The 26373-nt window shown below is 44.4% G+C and overlaps 2 protein-coding genes across 3 annotated transcripts; one reads left to right on the top strand and one right to left on the bottom strand.

Annotated features, from left to right (window-relative positions):
* Positions 1 to 1168: 1168 nt before the first annotated feature.
* Shmt (serine hydroxymethyl transferase) lies at positions 1169 to 22347 on the bottom strand. Of its 2 annotated transcripts, none has more exons than XM_089587756.1 (8): positions 21668 to 22347; positions 17011 to 17212; positions 15706 to 16064; positions 15100 to 15312; positions 14090 to 14203; positions 10991 to 11113; positions 7636 to 7863; positions 1169 to 1862 (listed from the first exon to the last, which is right to left on the bottom strand). In XM_089587756.1, the coding sequence occupies exons 1-8, from the start codon at positions 21705 to 21707 to the stop codon at positions 1696 to 1698; spliced, it is 1446 nt and encodes a 481-aa protein (XP_089443882.1). In that variant the 5' UTR covers positions 21708 to 22347; the 3' UTR covers positions 1169 to 1695. The 2 variants fall into 2 exon arrangements, with proteins under 2 accessions (XP_089443882.1, XP_089443884.1); XM_089587758.1 differs by lacking the exon at positions 21668 to 22347 and adding an exon at positions 19093 to 19254.
* Positions 22348 to 22894: 547 nt separating this feature from the next.
* LOC149347924 (thioredoxin, mitochondrial-like) lies at positions 22895 to 24670 on the top strand. The gene is made up of 3 exons (XM_089587759.1): positions 22895 to 23096; positions 23386 to 23509; positions 24483 to 24670. The coding sequence occupies exons 1-3, from the start codon at positions 22924 to 22926 to the stop codon at positions 24597 to 24599; spliced, it is 414 nt and encodes a 137-aa protein (XP_089443885.1). The 5' UTR covers positions 22895 to 22923; the 3' UTR covers positions 24600 to 24670.
* Positions 24671 to 26373: the final 1703 nt, after the last annotated feature.

Here is a 26373-nt window from a genome sequence, read left to right as displayed (position 1 = left end):
ATATTGGAAACGAATGGTCTCACACTGGTCCCTTGTAGGACTGACATTTGCCAATATATTTCCATTACTGGAAATGAATGGTTTCACTCTGGTCCTTTGTAGGACCGACATTTGCCAATATATTTCCAATATGTATTGGAAACGAATAGTTTCACTCTGGTCCTTTGTAGGACCGACATTTGCCAATATATTTCCAATATTGGAAACGAATGGTCTCACAGTGGTCCCTTGTAGGACTGACATTTGCCAATATATTTCCATTACTGGAAATGAATGGTTTCACTCTGGTCCTTTGTAGGACCGACATTTGCCAATATATTTCCAATATGTATTGGAAACGAATGGTTTCACTCTTGTCCTTTGTAGGACCGACATTTGCCAATATATTTCCATTACTGGAAATGAATGGTTTCACTCTGGTCCTTTGTAGGACCGACATTTGCCAATATATTTCCATTACTGGAAATGAATGGTTTCACTCTGGTCCTTTGTAGGACCGACATTTGCCAATATAAATATGAAATGAATGTTTTCACTCCGACCGACATTTGCCAATATATTTCTAACATTGGGCCAGTTAGCTGTGCTGCTGGGGGCAGGCTTTCAACTAGTGGAGGACAGGTGTGCATGCATGGTGCGGCCATGTGAAAAAGGCAGATAGGTGTATATTCATATAGGAGGCAGTGGCCAAGTACTGTATCAGGGTGGCCAAAATCTGTTCTGGTGAGAAAATTAACGGTCAGCCAACATAATACCCTGACCGGTCTTACAGCTGTGTTCTAAAGTAACCACGGAAGTTGCTGGTTCCCTTTCTCACGGCCAAGCAATGGTGTCGATGGCGGATGTAACTACTGCTGGACTGACAGGCACAATATGGATCACATTTTGGCCCATCAAAGAAATTTCAAAGCAAATTAGATGTTTAAACTAATTTCTCGAGACAGGGAAGTTAGCACTGCTAGCATATATGAATAAAGAATCAGATATGCCCGACTGAGACTGACTGTCTAATATCATGCTTTCTGGGCAGCTTAAGAAACGCTAAAGAAGTTCTTAAGAAGTCTTACGAAGTCCTTAAGAAGTCTTAAGAAGTTCTAAATAAACTTAGTGCTTCCGCAAGAAAAGGGAGATAAGGGTGCAGCTACACTCTACAATTGATGACAAAAGATTTTGTGCAGAAAATAAAACTATTTATTTTGTTGTGTAGCGAAAATAAACAGCGCAATATTGGTCCCTCCACAAAAAAGATAAGCCACGATACTGCTGCTAAAGTGAAAGGGAATGCTGTCGACAGGCTTACAGCTCAGTGTAAAATCTTCCCAGAACATCTCGCTGGAAAGAGCCAATAAGCGCAGATAAAAAACTGCAAATTTCACTAAAAAATTTTGGCAGCATATGTTTTTGCCCATATGTTACATAAACATAACATACACACTGGCTCCTGAGTAGGAATGTATTGCATTATACTAAGTGTAAAACACAATGTATCAAATTTTTACGTGGTATTGAGCGAACAATGACATTTTGCAAATATGTACAAAAATATATCTGCAACAGCAGTCTTTTGGCAATAAAAATCCTTACTGTACAAAAATTTTGTCACGCCCTTAAAGACAAGAATGAGAAGTGAGTGAGAGAGACAGAGGTATGTTAGAGCTGGTAGAAAAAAAAAATATAGCAGAGCTGTCTTTTTTTTCACACGTCTTTGTAGCCGGGCATGAAGAAACTCAGTGCAAACTGCTCCACTTCCTCACGAAGCTTATTTAACCGCTCGACAAAGACGGCGTCTGTCTCGAGCTTCGCCTTGTACTCTTTCAGGGTCGGCCCCGAGCTGGCTTTCACCTCTAGAGCAAAGCTCAGACCTGAGGAGAAAAGAAGCACACAGGTCAGGCCATTAAACATTCTGGCACCTACATTACACAAGAACTTCGATAACTTGAGGAAAAACACAGCGCACTCCTAAGACACAGACAGAGAAAGGCAAGACGATACAGCGCTGACTTCAACTGATCATTTTATTGTGGAGCAACATATATAATAATAATCAATAAAATAATCAGTTGAAGTCAGCGCTGTATCGTCTTGCCTTTCTTTGTCTGTGTTTTAGGAGCGCGCTGTGTTTTTCCTCAAGATGAACTACCAACTAGCCCGCTCTTCCACCCTTGCAACTTTGATAACCACAGCTAAATTTAAAAAATCACAGAATGCAAAATATCATTCCCCAAAGCACTGGTTCTGTGGCAAGTATATGTAGCAACTAGACAACTTTTCTACAAATACTGTTAATCATAAGTGTGGTGGTTGTTTGGATCGACTTCAAGCGAAACAGGCTGCAAAGGAAAGCAATATATGTGTTTTCAAAGCTTCATAGCTGAAAGTGAATTTCATCCCTATCTAAGGTTTAGTTTGGTTTATCGGGTTTAACGCCCCAAAGCGAACTCAGGCTAGGAGGGACGCCGTAGTGCAGGGCTCCGGAAATTTTGACCGCATGGGGTTCTTTAAGGGGGGACACTGGTCTTGGATCTATTTTGCTTATTTTTAGTCCAATCCTAATGAAACTGTACCACCTTGCTCAGTTTATGCTGATTTCAACAATGAAATTACTTTTGTCATAAATTGGTCGGTTCCCAAGATAATTAGTTTTAATTAGGCATTCATTAGTACCTCGGTGCAAAAAAAAACTGCCCAATAAAAAATCATTTGTAATCCATAGTAACGAGTGCAATAATCAAAACCATTTGTACATTTTACCCTCATTAGTAATTTTACAGCACTTGGAATATCATAGTTCAAGGTGTGAATGTAATGAATCAATAAACTTTGTGAAATTATAAATTTTTGAAGTGAGATTGAACAAATCTGCTTCGATTATTGCATACACTATGCATTCAGCTTCCCTTAGCAAAAAATATGACATCTCTATCTGTCCTAGATGTTTAGATATCGACATACTAAGACAGCCAGATGTCCAAAATTTTCATGCCATTAAATTTCTGCTCCTGCATAAATTCCGCCCACACGATGATCTGAATTTAATATTATGGTCAAGATGTTGATTTCTTGAAGGAAAAAATTGGTACAGTTGGAAAATAATAGCTGTATATTCTACAATTGTCATTTTTCGGAAATCGATTTTCTGGTCTCAAAGACCAGCGTCCCACCTTAACATGCACTGACATCGCACAGTATTCGCAACTTTCACAGACGGTGTCGCCGCCACGCGGCGATCGCTCGAAGCGTCGAGCCGGTGATCAACGCTGTCTGTTTACTGCGGGAACTGAGAGCTCGCGGCTTTCGTGCTGTTTGCCGCGTTTTGTGCTTCTTGTTTCTTTGGTCTAGCACCTGTAATGGTCTTTTACTCTAATGTAATGGTCTTTACTGTAATGGTCTTTTACTCTAGCAAAACGACATACAACAGCAACCGGATGTGCTCGGTACCTCAGTGCACGAATTATGCTGTGAGGGGCAAGATAAGCTTTCACGCGTTCCCTTCGGACAGGCGTAGGCGGAAGACATGGGCGATGAAGCTTCGAATCGGGAAACGCGTCACTGAAGCAATGACAGTATGTAGTGATCATTTCGCGCCGGATGACATCTTCTGGGGCACAGTACGTAATTGTGCTTTCTTGCGGCCTTTCTAACGGAAACCGTACTTCAGGAACGACGTACAGAGTCGATCGTATACTTGTACAGAGCGCTCGAGCGTGTTGCTACGGTGCAAATAAACCCAAATTTTATTAAAGACACTTCGCTAAGAGCTGTAAAGCATGGTGAAGATAGTTATTAAGTGCATTCTCCTGTCCGTGGGTTCAAATATCACAGTAACTCATCGACTGCTTTGGAATTTCACTTTATTTCCTCCGCAAAACGCATCTCGAGCGCTTAATACAAGTGCGACCGACTCTGTACTAAGAGCGTGACTAGCGTGCTAACTGCAATGTATTGTTTGAAGAATACGTTTTAAGATCTGCTTGAGCGTACTCTTGTGTTTATTTCTGGCGCTTTCTGAAAGCGTCTCAGCTACGACGAACACTCAGCGAACGCTGTGCATAACACAGGTTGGTGTACTTTACTCTAGTATTGAAAACGGAGGAGCGTTTTTTTTTTGCGGCCTTTGTGCTTTCTTAGACGTCGCGGTTAATTCTATGATTGTTATGCATATCTGAAAAAAACAAAAAAAAACATGCGCGGTGGCAAAGACGTTTGGCGCTGTCATATGGAGCGCGATCCTAGCATGTTACGCGTGCAGAAATGTGTGGTCTTCCGACATTATAATGAATTCGCGTATTTACATTTCTCGGACAAAGAGTATGCTATTGATACACCTTCTGTTAACAGGCACATGGACTCCATCCAAAAGGCGCCTCAAGAAGACGGCCGTTCCTTCTAAGCGCCCGCCCGTCCGCAGTCATGAACTTCAGAATGAGGGTGCTAAGCAAGCCCCAGAGATAACGAGTTCGAAAATGGGAAAGCCATCTGTAAATGACGCACTCCACACCAAATACGACGACTGCCTGTCTCTGCTGCCTTCACAGCCACCGCGTTTTCTCTCGGGCCACAGGTTCCCTGCCTACCCGATCACCGTTTCGCAGCCATATTGGAATGGCGGTGGCGCCCCCTATAGGCCGTGAAAGTTGCGAATACAGGCTTCCAGAATTTCGCCTCCATCGAAATGCGACCGCGTCTTTCGGGTCAGCAGCCGAGCACCATAACCACTGAGCCACCACGGCTGCTAATGGTTTTTTCTTTAGCCATGCAACTGTCATTTGTAGTCACAGTTACACTTTGTCCAAGCAAAACAGTTCAAAACAAAATTAGTGAGTAAAATGAGGAAAGTAATTGTTTTTGAAAACCATCATGGAACTCCATGTAACTACCCTAAATTTTACTGCAGTAAACATTCCCTCCGAACCAATGCCTCTAAACGATGCTTTTCTAGAAGCAAAATAAAACCACCCGATCTGTGTTGCATGCAATAGAATTTTAAAGGGCCGCTGAAGGCAGATTGAAGTCTGCCTGTATAGATGGACTAAGGAATTCTAATCACAAAGAGACCACTCTTGGCGAAGACTGAGTTTTTTATGAGCCAAAAAATGAAATTCAGGTGTTGCCATCATGGCTGACTCAGAAAGTGAGCTATGTGCGCAGACACCAAATTTTCTGCTTGGATCCCAGAGTGTATATACACCGCTATTCATTTCAAAACGGTGGTAACCAGTCCTTCTCGGTGTAGACGTCACGAGTTAGAATTGAATGACTGAAAAACTTTAAAATGAAATTTTCTTAGCCACCATCATCATCATCAACCTGACTATGCCCACTGCAGGGCGAAGGCCTCCCCAATGACTCGCCAATTAATCCTGTCCTCTGCCAGTTGCGGCCACCGTATCCCCTCAAACTTCTTAATCTCATCCGACCACCTAACTTCTGCTGCCCCCTGCTACGTGTCAGCATTCACATTTCTTACGAGCCATGCGGTCCCAACACGCCAGCACAGGACATTTAACGCTCCTGCTCAGCAACCACGAGGCGCCCCGCATCCTAACTTTCTCCTACGAGCGTCCCCCTTGACAAGCCATGATGCTGCGCCTTACGGCAGCGGAGTCGTAAGGAGAAGTATCTTCAACCAACACGCCTGGACTTGTCGCAAGAGGCCAGACTGCGAGGCGCCGTTTCCTCCTTCCCCGGACGCCACCGCGCGCGGCAAAATTTGAAGCGGTTGGCCGCGCGGTCGCGGGTTGGTCCTTTCGGACTGCTGCCTTTGGATTGGCCAATTCTGAGGGGCCACCGTTCCTCAGGCTATAAAAGCCCCACCGCTGCAGCTTGGGAAGGAGAGATGACCGAGAGATGAGAGAGAGATGACCGAGAGGCGCCGACGATACGAGACGCGTCGGCGAGGCCCTCCCGACTCTGCAGATCCGCCGAACCTCCTACGCATCAATAATCCAGTTATCTCATTCTTGTATCCTTAAGTCTTAAATTAAACCTGTTTTCTTTATTCGAAAAGAATCCGGCCACTTCTTGCTAACATACGCTTGCCTTCTCTTGGAATCCACTCCGTTACCCTTAAGGACCAGCGGTTATCTTACCTTCGCATTACATGCCCTGCCCAAGCCCATTTCTTCCTCTTGATTTCGATTAGGATGTCATTAACCTGCCTTTGTTCCCTCACCCACTCCGCCCGCTTCCGCTCTCATAACGTCACACCCATCATTTTCTTTTCCATAGCTCACTGCGTTGTCCTTAAAGGGACACTGAGGAGAAATTGAAGTTGGCTTGTATCGACAGAATACCAGCTCCTGATTACAAAACCGCCACTCATACTGACAACAAAGCTCTTGTAACGTAGAAAAGAGCAAGAACCAAAATACAGGTATCGCCGCCACAGGCCAAACTCGCAAGTACAAGCGTGATGAGATCATAGGCCAAAACAGTGTTGCTAGAACGAATGGTTCTAGCAACACCAGGAACTGAGAAACCATGCATCACTGAGGCGCAGCCAATGCATGCGCAAATCTCCTTGACGTCGCCAGATGGCGCCACGTGCCCGGCTGCTACGCGTGCTCCTGAAGCATCGGGACAAATCAGCGCCTGTTTTCCGGCGGTAGGCGGGCTCCCGGTATTCCGCTAGCGGTAACAAGGTACACGGTATGCTAAAGGTGTCTATTTGCGAGAACTTCGTTGACGACTTCGAGAAAGAGACCCATCGTAACGCTGGCAAAACGCCAGTGCAAACGTAATCGAAGCGACTGTAGCGACGGCCGCAATAGCCGACAGATGCCTTCAACGTGCGGCCGGCGGTAGCTTTCTTTTCGGCTGCTGCTAGGCCGCACTGCTGGCAGCCAGAAATCACGGAGTCTGCGTTACGTCATGTGCACGTCATGTTTCACGTCTCTTAGTCCTGTGTCGTCATAGACGAATCCCAAGTATGAATCAGAGCGGCGGGAAAAACTTTTTCAACTTCGAATCCAAATTTCTTAGAAATAAATGCATCTTTCGCTGCCGGCCAAGTGGCAACAAAGCCATGGCATGCCGAACTATCGGATTTTACTATAAAAAAAATATTAATAGTGCTCTCCTCAGTGTCCCTTTAACTTAGGCTCAGCCATAAATGCATCTTTTCCTGGCAGCCAAACGTCGACACACCTAAAGAGAGCCGGAGAGTCAATTTTTACTGAGAACAATAATTCGATGCAAATGTCTTCAGAGCTCCTTTAAAAGATTTTTGTACAGTACAGAAAATCACTTTATTTTTTTATTTTATGCAATGTCCTGCAGCATGCCTTTTTTTTCCAGCAAAATAAATTGCCACAGGTTGCTTTCTTGCTGCATGCAATACTATAAGCTGTGGCCATCACAGTTTCAAGCGGTTGGTTCGCCACTAGAAGCAGCACAATGCCAGCCTCTCTCTACCTTTTGTAAGTGCGCCCCTGTGGTATACTAATACACTAGGAGTCAAGGACTCCTGTGACTTGAACAAGCCGTCGATTAGAGGAAAAAAAATTAAAGCCTTTTTTGCAGGGTTAAAATCGCGATTAACAGTAATTCCTCACTATGGAGGGTCAGCTTCTTAAACTGCCTCACTTGAGGCACTGAATTCATCATCAAAATCATCAGGTGTGACCCTCTCTTTACCTTTGTGGATGAATTCGGCCACCTGGACGATGTCCTGCTCCTTGAGCCCGCGTGTGGTGAGAGCAGGAGTGCCCAGACGGATGCCGCCAGGGTTGAGCGCGCTTTTATCGCCTGGCACGGTGTTCTTGTTGCAGGCGATGGACATGAGCTCGAGCACCCGCTCAGCGCGCGATCCGTTAAGACCCGTGGGTCGAAGGTCAACCCACACCAGGTGGTTGTCTGTGCCTCCTGCAATGATTGAGGGCAAGCATGAGTGTTCAAACAAGGGTTTGACCCTAAACACTCACACACATTTCCAAAATTCATAGTTACACTAGTGCACTGAAAGGATATGGGTGTCCACGTTAGCTACCGATGCAAAGACAGAAGCAGCATTGTCACTGGAGGGGACATTTAGTCTCCGTCTTAAGGGGGGACACTGGTCTTGAAAAAAAAAATTTTATTAATAAGTCACAGTTACGAAATCTTCAGGGATATGTATTTTTGTGTGCTGATTCTAAATGTTATTTAATTTCATGTAAAACAATTCCTTGAGCACTTATGCACTTTTTATGCCAGTATTTTGCGGAGAGTTTTGAAGAAAATTTGCTGCAGGAAATTCGCTGAAATGTATGCCATTAGGTTCTCTTGACACCAAGGAATACAATAAGGGTGAAATTGTCTTCCTGCCTATCATAGAACTTAAGTTATAGAGTTTTGAAGTTGTCGCTTCAGAAATGAGAAGGAAAGTGTGTGTTCCTGTTTCTGAAGTGGCAGCTTCTATGAGAGCAGCTTCTATGAGAGCCAGGATGATAATTTTACCCTTATTGTATTCCTTGGTGTCAAGAGAACCCAATGGCATACATTTCAGCGAGTTTCCTGCAGCAAATTTTCTTCAAAACTCTCTGCAAAATACTTGCATGAAAAGTGCATAAGTGCTCAAGGAATTGTTTTACATGAAATTAAATGACATATCTAGAATCAGCGCACAAAAATACATGTGCCCTGAAAATTTCATAACTATGACTAAATTAATAAAATTTGCTTTTCAAGACCAGTGTCCCCCCTTAAGGGTATGATCTGACAGCATTAATGGGTTTGATTTTTTTGGTTTTTTTGAGGAAAGGAAATGGCACAGTATCTGTCTCACGCATCTCGGCGGACACCTGAACCGCACCGTAAGGGAAGGGAGGAAGGTGGGAGGGAAAGAGGTGCTGTGGTGGAGGTCTTCGGTATAATTTCGACCACCTGGGGAGCTTTAATGTGCCCTGACATCGCACAGCACACTGGCGACTCTTGAGCTTCGCCTCCATCGAAACGCAGCCGCCGCGGTCGTGTTCGAACCCGGGTACTCCAGCTCGGTAGACGAGCACCTTACCACTGAGCCACCATGGCGGGTGGCTCAGAAAAATGCCCATTTTTGCAGAACTGATCATTCTCTACTTTACATTCATACATCATTCTTGGTAGCGCCCATGTCTGCCTTTGAATGTTCCTTGTGTCTCGTTCCTGCACTATTCCCTAACCATCCTTTAACCAATCCGGAGGGGCTCCCAAAAGCTAAACAAGTATTATACTGCAGCTCCTTATGTAGGAAAACCTTTCCAAATCGCAGACATACCACCTAGAAACCAGTCGAGGTTGACTGTTGCCATATGCTGTAAGCTTTCAAAGAACAACAACCTTGCCAGTCTGGAACTAAAAGATGAAGTAAACACTAAGTGTTTTGAACAGTTCCTTGTGCATCCTAGTGTCCATGCATTTGTGAGAAAATACAATGCATATTAATTTCAACAGCAAAGAGTAAGGTCGAAACCGTACAGACTGGTTAGTTTTTTTGATTGCTGTCGTCTCTAGATTCTGCACACTTACAAGCATTCCCCCCCCCCCCCACACAAAAATAAATAAACACGTCTCATATTACCAGGTGTAGATGTATAGGGGTTTAACATCCTAAAGCGACTCAGGCTATGAGAGACGCCGTAGTGAAGGGTTCCGGAAATTTCGACCACCTGGGGTGGGTTCTTTAATGTGCACTGACATTGAACAGTACACAGGCCTCTAGAATTTTGCCTCCATTGAAATTCTTATCACTTAACATTAATATTACTGTGCTAGTATCAACTAAGAACTAGAAGCCCCATAGTGCAGGAACAGAACAAACATAAAACAGCAGGATCTTGGAGCATTGCAGATATCAGGTGAAAAGTAGCAGGCCTGCCAAGAGTATTCAGCAACTTAACACGCTGCGTAAAAACCTCGCTAAGTGGATGAACATGCGAATGGTTCGAATACAAGCTAGAGTACACATTTCATCCACTCCATGAGAAACAATGAGATAACATCCTCGTTTTACAGCATTAGCTGTTATCAGCTTGACATGCCCACTCAGAAGATTATACAACCCCTCATATCAAACACATGAATAGCAGCTTGCGGTGGGAGATAAGAAAAAGTGGTTTATAGCTCACGCGCTTTCTGAACAGGGCAAAAAGAATAAACACACACAGAAATGGGCCATGGACTAGCTTAAGCCGTGAATCTTTGAACCTGCCTGACCTTTTACAAAGCTCTTTGTGTGTTTAATTGGAACAGTTTTGGACCAGGGGACATTATTGAGATAAGTGACGGGTGGCGAATTTAACATGGCAAGAAGCCAATAAATCTAAGGTTTTGACACGCACACATGAACTGTTTCAGCAATGAAGCAGCATTTTCGGGAATATTTCTCTTTACGAGATTTAGGTGGATGTTTCGTTGGCTTTGTCACCTGTCTGCACTGTGATCTCAACATCAAACAAGACCTGTGTCATCACTGGCCAGTGCCTTTTTACCTTTTCGAGACAGTGCATTCATTAACACACTGCAAGGTGGGAACACACTCTCATGCACTCTTGTGCAAAGGGCACAGGCATTCCAACGAGATGTATCAAAAATAATTGTTTCAAGTTCAACTTATTTCCGAGAACCATTACATAACTGAACGCGCTACCAAACTGTGTCATTGCATTTTTATCTTCTACTTGAATTCTGTCCCAGGGTTGCCATATTCTGTTTAACTGGAAAACTCCGGTTGTATACATTTCTGTGCCAGTCTCAGTTTTATTTTTTCTTGCTTTTCCGTACACCATTTTTTGCAGACAGTGCAATAGATTAAAATTATCAGCGGCACAAAACAAAAGCCACCTCGACGTGAAAGAAAGCCAGAGAGGATGGCGAAGGATTTCAAGAACTTTTTACAAGACATGCCACCAAAATATGTTTCTGAAACGCTTAAACCATGCAAACAGTGAGAGAAGCACTGGGATCTCGAAAAATAATTACTCATATGCTGGCATAATGAAATTTGGCAAACGCAGTAGCAGCCTCCACGAACCTGACACGCAGGTGTAGCCCCTGGCCTGAAGTTCGGCGGCCAGGGTCTTTGCATTCTTGACAACCTGTTCCTGGTAGGCCTTGAACTCAGGTGTGGCTGCCTGCTTCAGTGCAGCTGCAATTCCTGAAGAAACGTGAAACGGATCATTAATAATTTGCCTAAGTTTTACTCAAGTAAACTTATCTTCAGAAATCTTAAGGTCATTCCAATAACTAAAATGTATCATTATAAACTCCTACGCGAATATAAACTCAGCATCAAGGAAAATCAAAGGCTGTTTTTGGACATATCCAACTTAGAATTAATAGGCAACGCGGCCTATAATACGAGGACAACAGACCATTGGACAACAGACCATTGGAAAGTGCCAAAATGCCGTACGAACTATGGGTTTCAGAGTCTTAGGAATAACCTGCCTCGATTACTAAATGAATATATTAAAGCGGAAACAGATATTTTAGGACTAAATTTCCGGAACCTGAAGGCGTTGTTTTATTAATTTGCATGTCCCTAATACACACCACACACTTCATAAACAAAACACCTTGTACAGATATTTAGCCACTGTTTCATTATAACTGTCTTTATTCCCCGACCGTTCCATGAGCTTGTCGCCATATCTTTCATAAAAATGTCAAGTTATAATTTCGTTTGTTTCTGTATATTTCTGTACATTTTGTTCTGTACATTTGTTTCTGGATTGTGTTTCTTCGTTGCCGTCAATGCCAGGGGGACCAAGATTTTTTTCAAGCCGTAAAGGAACGGCTTTTCTTCTTGGCCCCTTTCACAATGTGTACGTCATGTTGTGAAAAACAAATAAAATGAATGAATGAAATGAATGAATGAAACAGGAGAGCAAACGTCTTTGACTGTCCCACCTTTTCATTGAGCACCGCATACAAACTGCTGAAAAGGTAGATGACCGAAAAAGTTTTAAGGCATCAAAAACGACTCCTACTTTGACTTGTTCATGGCGTCCTCACTGTTCTATCGTATGTTAGCAACATACTGTTCCCAGTACCTGAATTACGAGCTACTAGTTAGGCCCTCTTGTAGCTCTGTTAACTTTGTTGATTTCTATGCTATACTACAACAAATAAACAAAACAAGACATTCCTTTTATACGCGGAGGAAAACTACCACTTTTTAAATATTTCAAAGCCTCCAAGAATACGAAAAGCAGAGATCTGAACAGAGCTAAAAGTGGAGCGTGATGCAAGGAGGATTAAAGTCTCCCTGCCTGCTCTCAACCCAAGTTTTACAAATGACACTGAGTGCGAACCAAACAGGCATGTCTGACTAAAACATGCATCGCTTCCACCATCAATGCATGCAAACATAAGAAAGAACATCCTTGGTATTGGTTAGTTAATTAGTTATATTGATTTTAATGGCGCAAAAGCAACTGAGGCTATGATGCGCCAAACACAAGGTTAGAGTTTTTGTTAAAGGTGAAGCTTTCTATACTTAGAGTATGTTTAAAATGCTGGCTTCCTTGAGAAACCTAAAAATACATGAGATGTCAACCAGTGCTCGATCACCTAAAAGTCACATGCGGTGTAATGGGATGCTTTCCCTGTAAAATGTTGTAAAATATTTCTTTGGGTATTGGGTTCTAGGAACAGTTAAAGCTGTTTTTCAGGCTACTGTTTAAAAGAGAAATATCATTTACTGAACTACAGCACTGAAACTCGAAGCACACCAATTTATCGAAAATTCATTGATGCAAATACTGTTAGGGCCACCGCACTGTAGAATTCGCAGTGTGCTCAGTGTGATGATGTCCAGAGAGGAACTTCTTTACCACATGAGATATTAAATCCTATAGAACAGGGGTTCTCAAAGTGCAGCATTTCGTGGGTTTCTTAAGCACCTACTTCTAGTCAATGCATGCTTCAAACCCCTGCTTTCCTCTGCCCACTTCATTTTGAGACTGATCACGCTGTAATTGCTTACAGCAGAGTGTTTCACTATACCACTAGATTTTATTACTAGGACTTAGGTGTTTCTGGAGGGACTGTGCATTAGCATGCTCCTTCACCCAAGTGAGGCAAGAAAGAACGCAAGCCAAGACATGCAGGATCCCTCGGAACCTTTAGAAAGTCATTGGGGCTCCCTGAGGCTAAAGAAACTGAAGACCGCTACTTTGGTATGTAAGAGCTAATACATGATCGCCAGACAAAGAGAAAATGTTTTGTGGTTTTATTTGGCAAACTACGGAACTGCAGTCACAGATTCCTCGAGGAGTTTTAGCTGCGGTGTTGTGCCAGAGAAACAGTTTGTTAGTTATATTGGGTTGTATGATGATACCTATAGGAGGCACCTATAGTTTGTTTAAAAAACTGACTTCTTTAAAAAGCTTGAAAATACTTGAAAAATCAACAAGTGCTTGATCACCTAACAGCAACATGGGGTGTAACGGGATGTATTCGTCGTAATATGTTCCAAAATATTTCTTAGTTGTTCAAATTTCTTACATGAAATTAAAATGTGGTTTACTGTCAGTTCATCGTCACACATTCCCCAGAGGTTCCTCTTGTTCTGTCAGTAGGAAGTTGTGTGTAGAGTGTGTGTGTCCGATGCGCAGTTGACACAAAATAACTTCTGTACAATGCTCCTGATGTCTATACATGATTTCGGTTCTAAAATGGGCTTTATAGAAATGCAGTTTGTTGTTTACCTGTTCCTCCCATGCAACCTACCACTTATTTCTGATTTTACTGCGCAATAATTTCAAACAATCCCTGTGTGGTATGTTCACTTGTTCTATTTGACCATTTCAAGCTTGCGCAGCGCATGAATGTGCTTTCTCATTACCCACAATTTCAACATGGCTAGAGAACCAGCAGAATATAATGTTATGTTTTTGTTTTGTAATTTTAACTAAGTTATGTATGATGTTTCCTACTGTGGGTTCAACAGCATTTCTAGAGTGCAGTGCTTTGAGAGTGCTTTGAGCATACTCAGGGAATCAGAGTAAATGACACTATTTTTGATGTTAGAACACTTGTAAGTACAGCAACACACACACCAGTGTAATCTGAACAATCAGACGTTTGACACACAGTACAAGAAACAGCAATGTATGAAGCACACTACCTGCAATGACGTTGTTGTGTGGTCCACCCTGGAGGCCTGGGAACACAGCCTGCTTGACCTTCTCCTCAAGGTCGTACATGGTTTTGACACCAGTCTTGGACACGGACCGGACACCTGCATTAGCGTGGAGATGCCCTCCTCACAACCATCTCCCACAAATAGTGTGCTGTGGAAAAGAAGCGTCGGAAATTTGGCCAAAACTAAATGACAGAGGCCATTTATTTCTAGCCCTCGGCCATTTCAGCTACCACGAACGCAGAAGCAATGGAAACATGAACAACTTGAATCTCATGTCATTAAAACATAGTTTACATAAATTCTGAATTTAACAAAACAATCCATGGTTGTCCGCTGTCCGCAACTTAGTCGGCTTTAAACGACACTGAAATAAAGATACACCCGTTTTAATCTTTATCGTTATGGCACAAAAGCGTCTTTCAAAAAAAAACTTGCAACTCAAATATCTTGCAATGCCACAAAATTGGATTTACCTAGCTGGCTGTGACCAAGGCACAATTTCATCTATTTCACGACAGAGCGTAAATTGAGCTACCTTCAGGAGAAGTTACTCAGACTGGAAGGAGTATTCCAAACATTGAGAATGTCTCATAATCACCAAGTGCCCTGGCCTAAAGCCACCCTTCAACCCAGCACTGGTACAACCTACCTGCTGCATCAAAGTTACGAAGCATCGAAGTCATGAGCATTGGTGCTGCACTTGAACACATGAAATGTAGACAGCGACCATGACTGATATCAGCCCGAAACGATGTGGCCTGTGTGTAACCCCTTGTTCATCCTTTTGCCCTGATCCGAAATTAACGACTAGATTGTCCGCTATAAACAGTCTGGCCACGAAGATTATTCTCATCATCACTTTGGCTTACCATTTGAATGGTTTGATAAAATAAGGATAAGATAACGTACAAAAGTGGGGAAAATAAAAAGAACTTTCGGCAAAAGGCGTTTTGGGACTTCTTTAACTACAAAGAGCTTTCCTGGGTACCCACCCTTGCGGTAGAAGATAAGCCCCGCCCGGGGTCCCCGCAGGGTCTTGTGCGTGGTGGTGGTGACGATGTCACAGTACTCGAATGGGTTCGGTGCCACCTGGGCAGCCACCAGGCCACTCACGTGCGCCATGTCTGCCATGAGCAGCGCATTGTTCTCGTCAGCGATTTCACGGAACCGCTTGTAGTCGAGGTGCCGGGGGTAGCAGCTCACACCTGCATTCAGGCAGTCACAGTCCTCACTGTCATGCACCAAGGGAAGCGTAGTGTCCAGCTTCAAATAGAGAGGGCGCTACATGCCTTGTGTTTTTGCTGTCATAGACCAAGGGAAACTTAGCGCACAGCTTCAAATACAGATGGCACCACATGTCAGCACAGTTTCAAAATGCCAAGCAGTCAAATGTTACTAAAAGTGGATGAAAGTGTCTTCAGTGTCTCTTCAAGCACAACCCAATGGGCACTGCAGCTCCCTTGGACGTCCTACAGGACGTCCACAGGACATCCATGGGAGATGAGCACTGACCTGTGGATATTTAGGACGTCCACAGGACATTCATGGGAGTTGCAGTACCATTGGGAATCGTTCTCTCGTCACATATCTTTCCTCACCGGCAATGATGAGCTTGGGCTTGAAGAGTGAGGCCGACTGCTGCAGCTTGTCGTAGTCGATGAGGCCCGTCTGTGGGTTCACCTTGTACGGCATTGACTCGAAGAAGATGGACGTGGCTGAGATCTTCTTCTTTTCGGTGAAGAAGCCATGGGTCAGGTGACCGCCGTCTGGCAGGTCCAGGCCCATGATGCGCCCATGCGGTTCGACGACACCCGTGTAGACAGCAAAGTTTGCCGGCGATCCAGAGTACGGCTGCACGTTGACGCCCCACAGCTCGGGGTCCAGGCGGTAGGCCTCCAGCGCCCGCTTCTGGCAGAGAATCTCAATCTCGTCGATGAATTCGTTGCCACCGTAGTACCTGAAAGTGAGGCCAGACTTGCACTGTAGAACAATGTGGCTTTTACTGCGACCAGTTCGTTAACTGCCTGCAGGGCAGTTTATAATACCTGGAACAAACTAGGGTCGATATGTTAAGCAGTGGCACAGTGAACGACTGCTCACAGCAAAGAACAATCAGATAATCCCTGCACAAAGCATGCCCAGATGTTCTGAAGCTGTGAAGTTAGTATGTAACCACTGCTTCAATTTCCTGGCTTGCCTAAACAGTAGAAAAGTTTCTTCTGAGCATTAGCGCAAACAGGACAAGGGACCAAGAACGAGTAGAAACAGAACTTCGAAAAGTGTAGAGCTTTAGAAAAGTGTTTGTGTACTTCTATGAGAAGGTAGTATATCTAGGACGGAAAACTGAAAAAAAACAAAAAAGCGTTTCAAACAGTTCATGAGCTTGAGGACAAACAGAAATTGAATGCGACAGCAGAGAAAAGGAAAGCATGAAGAAAGCCGAACAAAGCTGAACATGATGCAGTACCACATTAAAAGGCAACCTAGCTAAAGAAAAAAAAGAAACTGACTGCACACTGCAAAGGCCTGGATACCATGTTCCATTAGCATGGCCCAATGTTACTTACAGTGCAACATTGCAAGCGAAACCCTAAGAAAAAGTAGGTAGTGACGCAGCGCTGCATCAGTTCAGAACAAATCTCAGCTATCCATAAGTTTAGGTTCTTACACAACACTTTGTTGGCTAGTAGGACAACAATACTAGTGTCCGATTTGTGCATGAGATTCATCATGAGGCTATATGCAATAAAAGGTGCCGTTAGTTAATGAGCCCCTTTCTTGCTTACTGAGAAAGACAGCTTGTAATTTGTGAGGTGAAATTATGGCACATTTGAGACCGCCTTGCCTCTCATGACAGCACAGAAGAGGCACGAGAGAACGCAGCCAGCCAGCGGAAAGCTCACCTCTGTCCAGGGTATCCCTCCGAGTACTTGTTGGTGAGGCAGGTGCCCAGGCATTGGGTGACGGCAAGACTGGTGAAGTTCTCCGAGGCGATCATCTCCAGTCCCCGCAGCTGCCGCTGCTTCTCGTTGAGGATCAGCTGGTGCAGCTCCTCATCACACTTATCCAAGGGCTGTTGCATGAATCCGGGCTCCATGTCTGAATCTGCGATACAAACGCAAAAGAAATAACAATGAAGACAAACTGAAGCTCTGTACTAAGCGGCTACCACTTTCTAGCGACAAAGAGGTTAATTTCACTGAAAACAAAACTTTTATAAACTAAAAAATGCCAAGTAATCAACTACAGGTGTTGCCATGACAGGGCATTTTTGCAAGCCAAGTGTACTGATGTAAAGTAACTGGGGGGGGGATAAGACCGCGCTGCCTAACATTTCCAGCAAGCGGTCACCGAGTCCGCAGATAACTCTCTCGATAACACTGTCACCCGAACGAATCGAATTGCAGAAAAAAAAAAAACAAGTACTCCCCTTTCAACTCAAAATTTCTCAGAGATGAGTATGGCTTTTGCTGCGAAACAAATGTCAAATGAGTCGCAAAAACCCAAACAATCGGATCTTACCAAGGACAAAAACTGGAAGGAGTAGTCCTCAATGTCCTTGCAAGACTGTCATTTGCGAATGACACAACACAAAATATAAGAAAAAACTGCAGGACAAACACTGTGTGCGCTGGTGAAATCTGTTGCTTCTTAAGCATGCAAGTCACTGGCTACTGCATTCTGGAACTTAGTGAACGTGATGATCATTTTGCAGCGAATATAAGAAGACCCTGCAGTTGTCGCCATCATACAACTCGTGCAGTAGCATAAGCAGCTCAGAGTTATTTTACACTTGAAAGTAACTGATGCAGCCCCTGCTGTACTGAAGCACAGTGTCTTTTACAGCCGTTCTGTGCAATTTTGGCAACATATGACCAGCCATCAAGCACATGCTCAGGCACCTAAAAATTCCACTCACTCTTTCAACTTAATTGTGCATAGTCATCTGAAAGGCTCTGACAGAGTATTTGACAGGTTCTGACAGTGTATTCGACAGGCTCTGACAGTGTATTCGACAGAGTCTACTATGAATTACAGTCACAGCATACTTAGATGTTTCTGCATATTTCTCTCATGTTATGCACCTAGCAGAAGTTGAAATTATGGCTTATAACATCTATGTTAGCAAAAGTGTAGTAGAAGGAAATAAAGTATAGCTGTACTAGACCTAACTGAACAAGCATGATAAGTTTAGTTTATGAGGCTTTAGCGTCCCGAAGTGACTCAGGCTATGAGAGACGCTGTAGTGAAGGGCTCCGGAAATTTCGACCACCTGGGGTTCTAACGTGCAATGACATCGCACAGTACATCGCACAGTACATCGCGCAGTATCGAAATTCAACCGCCGCGGCCGGGATCGAACCCGCGTCTTTCGGGTCAGCAAAAAGCTTGATAAGGTCTAAATGGTACAATGTGTGCATAAGAACAGGCGTGCAATCATGCATGAAGTTGGGGATTGAAAACTGACAGAATTGGGTAAAGAAGCTAGGAATGCAGATGAACTGAAACCAGGTCATGCCACAGATTGCTACTAGAAGCTTCGCGTTGTTCTGGTAACGGCACCGCAAAACTGACGTGATGTTATAAACACCATGCGCATGTGCAAGCATTCATGGATAACCACCCAAGTGCAATGTGACAGACTCACTTAACATCGCTCCACTCATTAAGAGGTTGAAGTAAGAACGTTTTCTTAAAACATATAGCCATACAAATTCATAAAGAAGATAATGGAAGTTCTAATAATTCTCAATTTGCAATCACCAAGTGGGTTCCTGCTAATGAGCAACCTTGCCTGAATATAAATAAGCATATGTGCCCACGAACTTTAAAGACAGGCATGAAAAACGAAGCAAATCTACACTAGAAGAACCAGCAAGTCATGGAAAGGAAGGCTATTCTCAAGAGACCGGCACATTTTATATTGCCACACACGGAAATGAAAACTGCAAAAACAATTTGAAATGATGCGGGAAAAAGCATACCTGGTGTCCCAAAAACAATGAGGTGACAAAAAGACTAGGAAAGCAGTGAAGAACACACTACGGGAAAGAAAACTTGTGCAGACCACTCCACAGGACCGACCCTACGCTTTGACTGATTCCGAAAGAAGACCGTCCCTCCCAGACGGCTGGAGACGTTCTGTTCATGGAGATAAGTGGCTGGCCTGACCTGACCCTTATCGGGGGCTCGCACCATGTCAGGGTGAGATAAGGCAGCTGCAATTCTGAGATTAAACGACTTTCAAGATTGAAGCAGTCTGTGTGCTGCCACTGTGGCTTGAGCATCGCAAATTTATCTTGGTGTTGTTGTATTAAGCTTTAGAGTGCACAAACGGCTCTAAACGAGTATGTCAGCAGAACTTGTCTAGCTTGTCCTAGGCCATTCTCTTATCGTTCACTTTTCATTACATACATATAACAGGAAAGCTTGCCTGTCGGCATCAGGTACAGATTATCTATCAAAAAGAGTACTTGGCATCTCTCATCAAATGGTAACGTCTCATTATGACTCAGATCAATAAGTAACTGTGCTTGATAAACTGAACTTCTCTTTTACTAGTCTTTCTTGAAGAATTACTTGTGGCAAAATAAGAGTCAGGCATGTAGTAGAAACGGCACATGGTTACAACGCAGTTTCGAAGAGCAAGAGGTGAAAGTAATATACCATTTGTGTCATTACATACCGGGCATGAACAGCCTATAGTCTTTATGTAAGCATGTTTTGACTGCTATATATAACAAGCAACCTTATATGTCAAGTGCACCAATCTGATGTCAAGAGGTTTGACAGCAAAATAAGCTTCTCCTTTTAACTTCAACATTTTGCACTCATAAGAATAGCAACTTTTCAGAAAGGCTGGAAGCAGGAAAGTAGAGTCATGGACAAAAGTTTTCGGGATACGGATTCGTGAAAAAAAAATTTATTGCGGGGAGGTCAAGCACAGCAGATCACAGAAATGCATAGGAACATGAGGAGATATGCATGCTCCATCTGCTACAAAAGTACAATATGCCTGTCTACTGAGGCAGCGCAGAAATAAATTTTTTCCCGCAAATCCACAGCCCACAAACTTTTGTCTATGACTGTGTACGTGTTGCACCAGTACGAAAGGGAATGCATGCGGTCAACAACTGCTCCCCAAGTCCAAGTGAGAAGCATTTACACCTCCTGTGCTTTTTCTGAAATGCCTTCAGAAGCACAGTCACTTTGTTGCCGTTAACATACGATGTAGAAGTAAAAATAAATTTAAATTCTTCAGCGAGAACTAAAGTTGTGCTCCCTTTGATACTGCTCGCACCTGCACATTCTGTTTTGCAAGCGACAACTAATTATCAGGTCTTAAACGAAACGTGTACAACCTGTCCCATTTCTTGACACATTGGTCAAGTCCGAACGTCACTGCGATGCTTTTAATTATTACGTATAACATCGAGGCAGTGAAGCAAGCACGTGGAGACGCCACGAGTTCACAGCCAAGGCCGCGCATAACTTGTCTTCGCTCCCCTCTCACGAGGGGGAAGCCAAGAAGCCACGCCTGAGGCAAGACTTCTCTACGCAAGCGGCGGGCATACGTCGGCGGCGCGCGCGACAGCCGATATCGCCGTATCAAGCGGCGAGAAAGCACCCGCGCGACGATAACCTTATCTCTCTACGCCGACAACGAGCAGACGTCAGTAACAACGAATGACACAGCGCTTTCTCCGCCCCGCGCCCTTAATTCTTTATATCTTCTTGCGGCGTCCCAAGATGCACTGATTAACGAATTGTTCCAAGATCCCAAAAGCGAGATATAAAAATTTGGTGGGTCGGATTTAAATGTGGTGTGATCAAGGTGTCATTACATTATTAGATCGCAAATTAGGCGCGTTGGTAACGTGACAGCACTGATGAAAATTCTTCGCAGACGACTCCAATTTTTCACCGATTTCGGACAGTCCAGGCAAGTTCCGATGTTAAATTAAATTATTTATCGAAAAACGCTGACTATCATATAAGTTACCCTGTAGTCTGTGCTTGACCAGGAATAGACCTGTGGTTGAGCAGGAGAATTTTTTACAACCAAGACAGATAAATACGGAACACCCTGTAGTTAACGGGCACATCGCAAACTAGAGACAGCGCACACAACGAGCGCACCTGTAGCGTGTTCTCTGTGTTACGTCAAGTTAGCGCAGCTCCGGGTCAGCAAAGCTTGCTCTAATTAAGTTAGCCTGTCGTAAAAAAAAAAAAACTAAAAATGTAACAGACCGCTTCCGTGATTAAGCAAAATGAACACGCTCTTGCAATGTGCTATATATGGACTGTGAACAGCCGATAGAGCTTTTCAAGGCGCGCTGAAGTCTACGCAGTAAACAGCTCAAAAGGGGGTCAATGCACGGATACAGTACTGTAGCGATAGACATCAAGTGGAAACTTCGCGGCAACTGATGCAATTTCTTCAAGTGGTTTGCAAGCACCGAAGGAACGGAAAATACTCGCGACGCAGCAGATCGTTCTTCTATAGGATTGTCCGCGCATAATTCCACGCGGAATTAAACTTCGTAAACATGAACTTACAATTCAAAGCCGGGCCCGATCCGTCACCTCCAGCCGACATGTTCACGACGGACTCAGTCGACGTTCTGCTGAACCAGGAAACTCGATCGAGACCTTGCTCCGGTCAGGCGCCGTTCCGTGAAGCCGGAGCGATCGAGTGTCGGTTTGACGTATGCGGATGAAAAAAGAGGGGGAGAAAGCGTTCGCGCAAACCGGCTGGCGTGTTCTAATAAAAACTATTACTGACACGACGACGGCCTCGCTAACTTTTCCTTTCCTGGGCTCGCCTTTGCGGGTCGACGGGACAACGAACCCAAGAACTCGAGCACGCTAGCGGCACGCAATGAAGAGAACCTCGACCGGTTTGGACCACGTCGGTGCTCGCGCGGGGCTAAATTGGCCCGGAAACTTTAGCAAACAAGTTTGTCACACCACTCACACACGTGACGTACCCAGTTACGTCTGAGTATACGCTTTTGATTTCATATACGCAGCGCCACTCCAGAAAAACCGTAAATTATACGCTGTGTGAGCATTCTTTTGTGGTCACAGGTGTTACTCGCTGCCGCATTCAAAACGAAAACAAGGAAAAACCGCTCATCTCGGTTAAGCAAAGTTCACTTAAAGTGAACGGCAACAACTTGCGTAATATTTCTGTGACGCCCTCGCGAGCGAAGTTCAATCGCACACTGAACCGAGAAAAAGTTTACAAGAGCAGTAAAGGAAATAGCGCATGCCAAAAACACTTGTAAAACTCGCTTTGAAGGCGCGCGCTTTTCATGCAAAGTAGCGGCAAAACAAACGTGATATGCAAAACCACGTGGCAACATCACGTGACGTGGGTATTCGTAATACGTCGCCTAGGGAACAAACTCTCTCAGAAGTACCTAGTCAGATAGAGTTAATATCGGTTAATATAACCAACGCTTAATATAGTATCGCGGGTTGTTCGTCCGGCAGATGACCGGCAGACAAGCAGGGATATGATTGTAGCATGGTTAAATCTGATTAATTTCTTTTCAAGACTCGTTCAGGCAACTGGCGTCTTAGAAATTGACACAAGTCAGGCAACAAACCTTCCCTTTCCACCGCTGGATCAAATTAGACAATTAGCGGCAAGTTAGCGTCAAAAATGCAAACATTGCAAAAAAAAAAAAAGCAGAAACGGCAGAAATCTGACGACCCGACGCTCCAACTCATCATCAATCATATCATTATTTGGCTCGCTCTGGCTAGAACGGCTAGCCAGTCCGCAATCCAAGAGCAGACGATTAAATATGGCGCTCGCCCAGGCATCGCTGCTTCTCTCCCGACAGTCCAGATGCATCTTTACGAGGTGCATTTCCACGGGACAAACGCTAAGAGCGCAGTATACCATTCAAGACAAGGATGACTTCAAGTCTAAGGTTCTGCAGAGCAAGAAACCAGTAGTCGTAAACTTTCGGGCAAGGTAAGAGGCAGTTCCGATCGCACGGCACTCGTGATCGGTACCGTACTTCTCGCCCGCAGCTAACTTGTAGTTTAACTGTAACCGTGCGACATAGTCACCGAAACATGTCGCGTTAGCTCACTATCGGCCTCAAGTATGTAGATAAGCTAGCGCTCTACCACCGGCGTTGCAACAAGGCGGAAGCGTTTTGCCCCGTGATGCAACGTGAGACGTTTCCGGAAACGGGTTTCAGGTGGTTAGCCTCACCCGGAATACTGATTAGGTGTGTGTCTCTGGCTTTTCTCTGCAGCTGGTGCGGGCCCTGCAAAATGCTGACTCCTCGTCTGGAGGCTGCCGTGGACGCCAGAGGCGAGAAGCTGGACCTCGCCAAGGTGGACGTCGACGAACAGGCCGATCTTGCCATGCAGTACGAGGTGCGTTGAGAAGGCAGTCTTCTTACCCTTGATGCCTCCAGCATGCCCGAATTCTCCTTAAAGACCAGTGTAAAGCCATTCTTCCCTCTTGAGCCAGGGCAACGCTTAGACTCACTCTAGTACATTACTGACCTCTGCACGTACTGCTACATCCAGGACTGCCCTGTTGCAAATACTCTTAAAGACACTCATACATTCTGGGACTGCCCACACATTCAACCGCCCTTGCCCCAATGCCTGTCGCAAATCCCAGCTCAAAACCACACCCATTTATGTAGAAATTTGCCCACTCCACTACCCCTGATTCTTTTGTCTACACATACCAGGAAGCGTTGTTTAAGCTCGCCAGATATATTCTGGCCTCGCAACATGGTACTCCGCGTTCCATTAAAACATTCCCCTGCCTGTCATGTGACATCTGTTCAGAATTTTAGCCGCTGCATGTACCGAAGGCCACATATGCTCACGTTAGGTGCCATAGCATTTTTCAGCAGTGGTACTGGCTAGTTTTGCTCATACAGCGCACTGCAGTAATTCAATGCTCTCCAAGGGCATGGAAAGGTTTTAAAATTTCTGCTTGGATTTGGACAACTTGGGGGTTACGAAGTAGTAAAAAGTATGTCGTGCGCCGTGAGCGTATCCTCCAGGTAGTGAAGGTTACCTGGGCTAAACCAAAAGTTCTGCCATTGCAGAGTGTTTGTGATAAAAAAAATCTTAGGTCTGTCGCTTTGTTATAGGATTGTGTAGTTGGTAATTCACTGAAATCTTGCACATCATTTATTCTGCAATAGTTGTCCAATAACTTTCTGGATAGCCTTTCAAAGTTGTGAATACTAGCTGCTCTAAACCTTGAGTAATCAGTTATGCCTTGGAGGGTAGTCTGTGTAGGTCTCACCTGCAAAAGTATAACAAAATCGCAAAAAGGTGTGCATTCGCAGCAAACAAAAGCAAACTTCTTTTCATGTTTTTCCAGGTCGAAGCTGTTCCGGCTGTAATTATGTTCAAGGATGGACAAGTGACAGACAGATTCATGGGCCTTAAGGACCAAGACCAGATTAACAGCTTTCTCGACAAAGCTGTTCCTTCGTGATCAAGTTTTGTTGTGAAAAATAGCCATAGTATAGTGTTACGATATCTTGTAAATAAACTCTTTTTGTTGCACGAGGTTGAACACAGTCTGTGCTGGAGTGCGTTCAGCACATACTCTCAGGTCCTCAATAGCAACTTATCAATATCCTCAAGGGAAAGTATGTTCCAGCTTTATCTTGCCAGTACTTGCCTTTCGGATAAGGGAGTAATTACTCATTGACCCACTTCATCCCACTTCGTCCCACACTGTTCCCACTTCCGAGTTATTGATCAATTCGCTCTCGCCCTACCATAAGCTTGCCGTCCCGGTTAGCTCAATTGGTAGAGCGACTGCTCCGGTGTAGCGGTGGTCCCGGGTTCGAACCCCGGACCAGGACGAATTTTTCTTTAACCGCGAAGTTTCTGAGAAAGCTCTATAGCTTTCCTTTGTAGCCGTATGGCTGCACTCAGGTGGATGCCAATGAGTAATTACTCCCTTATTACAAATCTACTCCACCTTGGGGGATTCCCCTAAAATTTGACCAATACTTGCCTTTCAGGCAAAAACTTGGAGGTTAGACTGGAAATTTAGTGAGGGCAGTGAAGCACAAGGCTGGAGGAGAACATAATGGGTCAAGGAACAAACAGGAGTGGACGTCCCAGCCAAAAACGGAGTAAACTGACAGGGTATACGTGCAGAGAGCAGATAGCTGATGGTCTGTTTTCGTAACCATGGATTCTGAGAGAAAAAACTGTAGCGCTTGAGACAAGGACACAACGAAGACTACAACACATGAGCAACCAACTCGCCCAAACATCCACCCTGTTCAGAATTTGAGAGAAGAGCTCCGAAATGCAGCAGGCAGTGGTGGAGAGTTGGGTGCGTAGATTACAAAACTAGCGAGGATGGGTGGCTGTGACTTAAACGAGACAAGTCTAGTTGGAAGTCCGTGGGAGGAGCCTTTATATCCAGCAGTTGATGTAGCCGGACCGATGATGGTGATGGTTAGTTAAAAAGAAATTAGCATTACCAAAGGTCCTCATACAGAGGACTGAAAGCGAGGCACATTGTTACATCATGGAACAGTTTATTTTGGAAGCAACAATACAAGTACAACATTCAGAAATGTGCTATTGCTCAAGAGCAACATGGTGGCGCAGATGTAATGGGTAGTATTTACATAACCAGGGCGTTACAAATGATTGCTAAGACTGAAAAAAGAAACTGCTGTACTCTGCACACAATACCGCATGTGCCGTGCACCCCCCCCCCCCCCCCTCCTCCCCTTTTTTTTCCAGCGTTAGATTCGTTCGGATAATTTTAGCACACATTGCTGTTGTCATTGCCTTTGTCAGAAGTTTGGCATATGTACTTTGTGCACTTAACTGTTAGTAGACGTGGCAACAGTAGTATAGTAAACAATTTTTCAAGACACTTCATACTACCAAAATGGAAAAAATTTCTCCAAGTAAAGTGAATATTCTGCACTAGAGCAAGAGTACAAACGTGAGGTGATGGTGTCATGGCTTTCTACCACCAGGTGGCCGTCTCGGGTGCCTACAGATGTCATCGGACAGGACGTTATAGTGGACAAATGTACACGATGAGAATGCCATGCATACTGTCAACAAAAACACTGCCGCCATCATTGGCACAGGAGAGACTTGGCACACGTTGAAGCTGCAAAACATGCAGAGTAAATTTAGAAAAAGAACTGAAAGACGATTACGATAGTCCGCAATCGGAAATTTGAGCGACCAACTGCCACCACTGGCAAGTGGCGTGTTATGTTACT

Source organism: Amblyomma mixtum, chromosome 4, assembly GCF_055824585.1.
Source record: "Amblyomma mixtum isolate Tamu chromosome 4, ASM5582458v1, whole genome shotgun sequence".
In the NCBI taxonomy this organism is placed as follows: domain Eukaryota; kingdom Metazoa; phylum Arthropoda; class Arachnida; order Ixodida; family Ixodidae; genus Amblyomma; species Amblyomma mixtum.
Note: the sequence above shows the minus strand (reverse complement) of the source record. Positions and strands in the feature narration are given on the sequence as shown.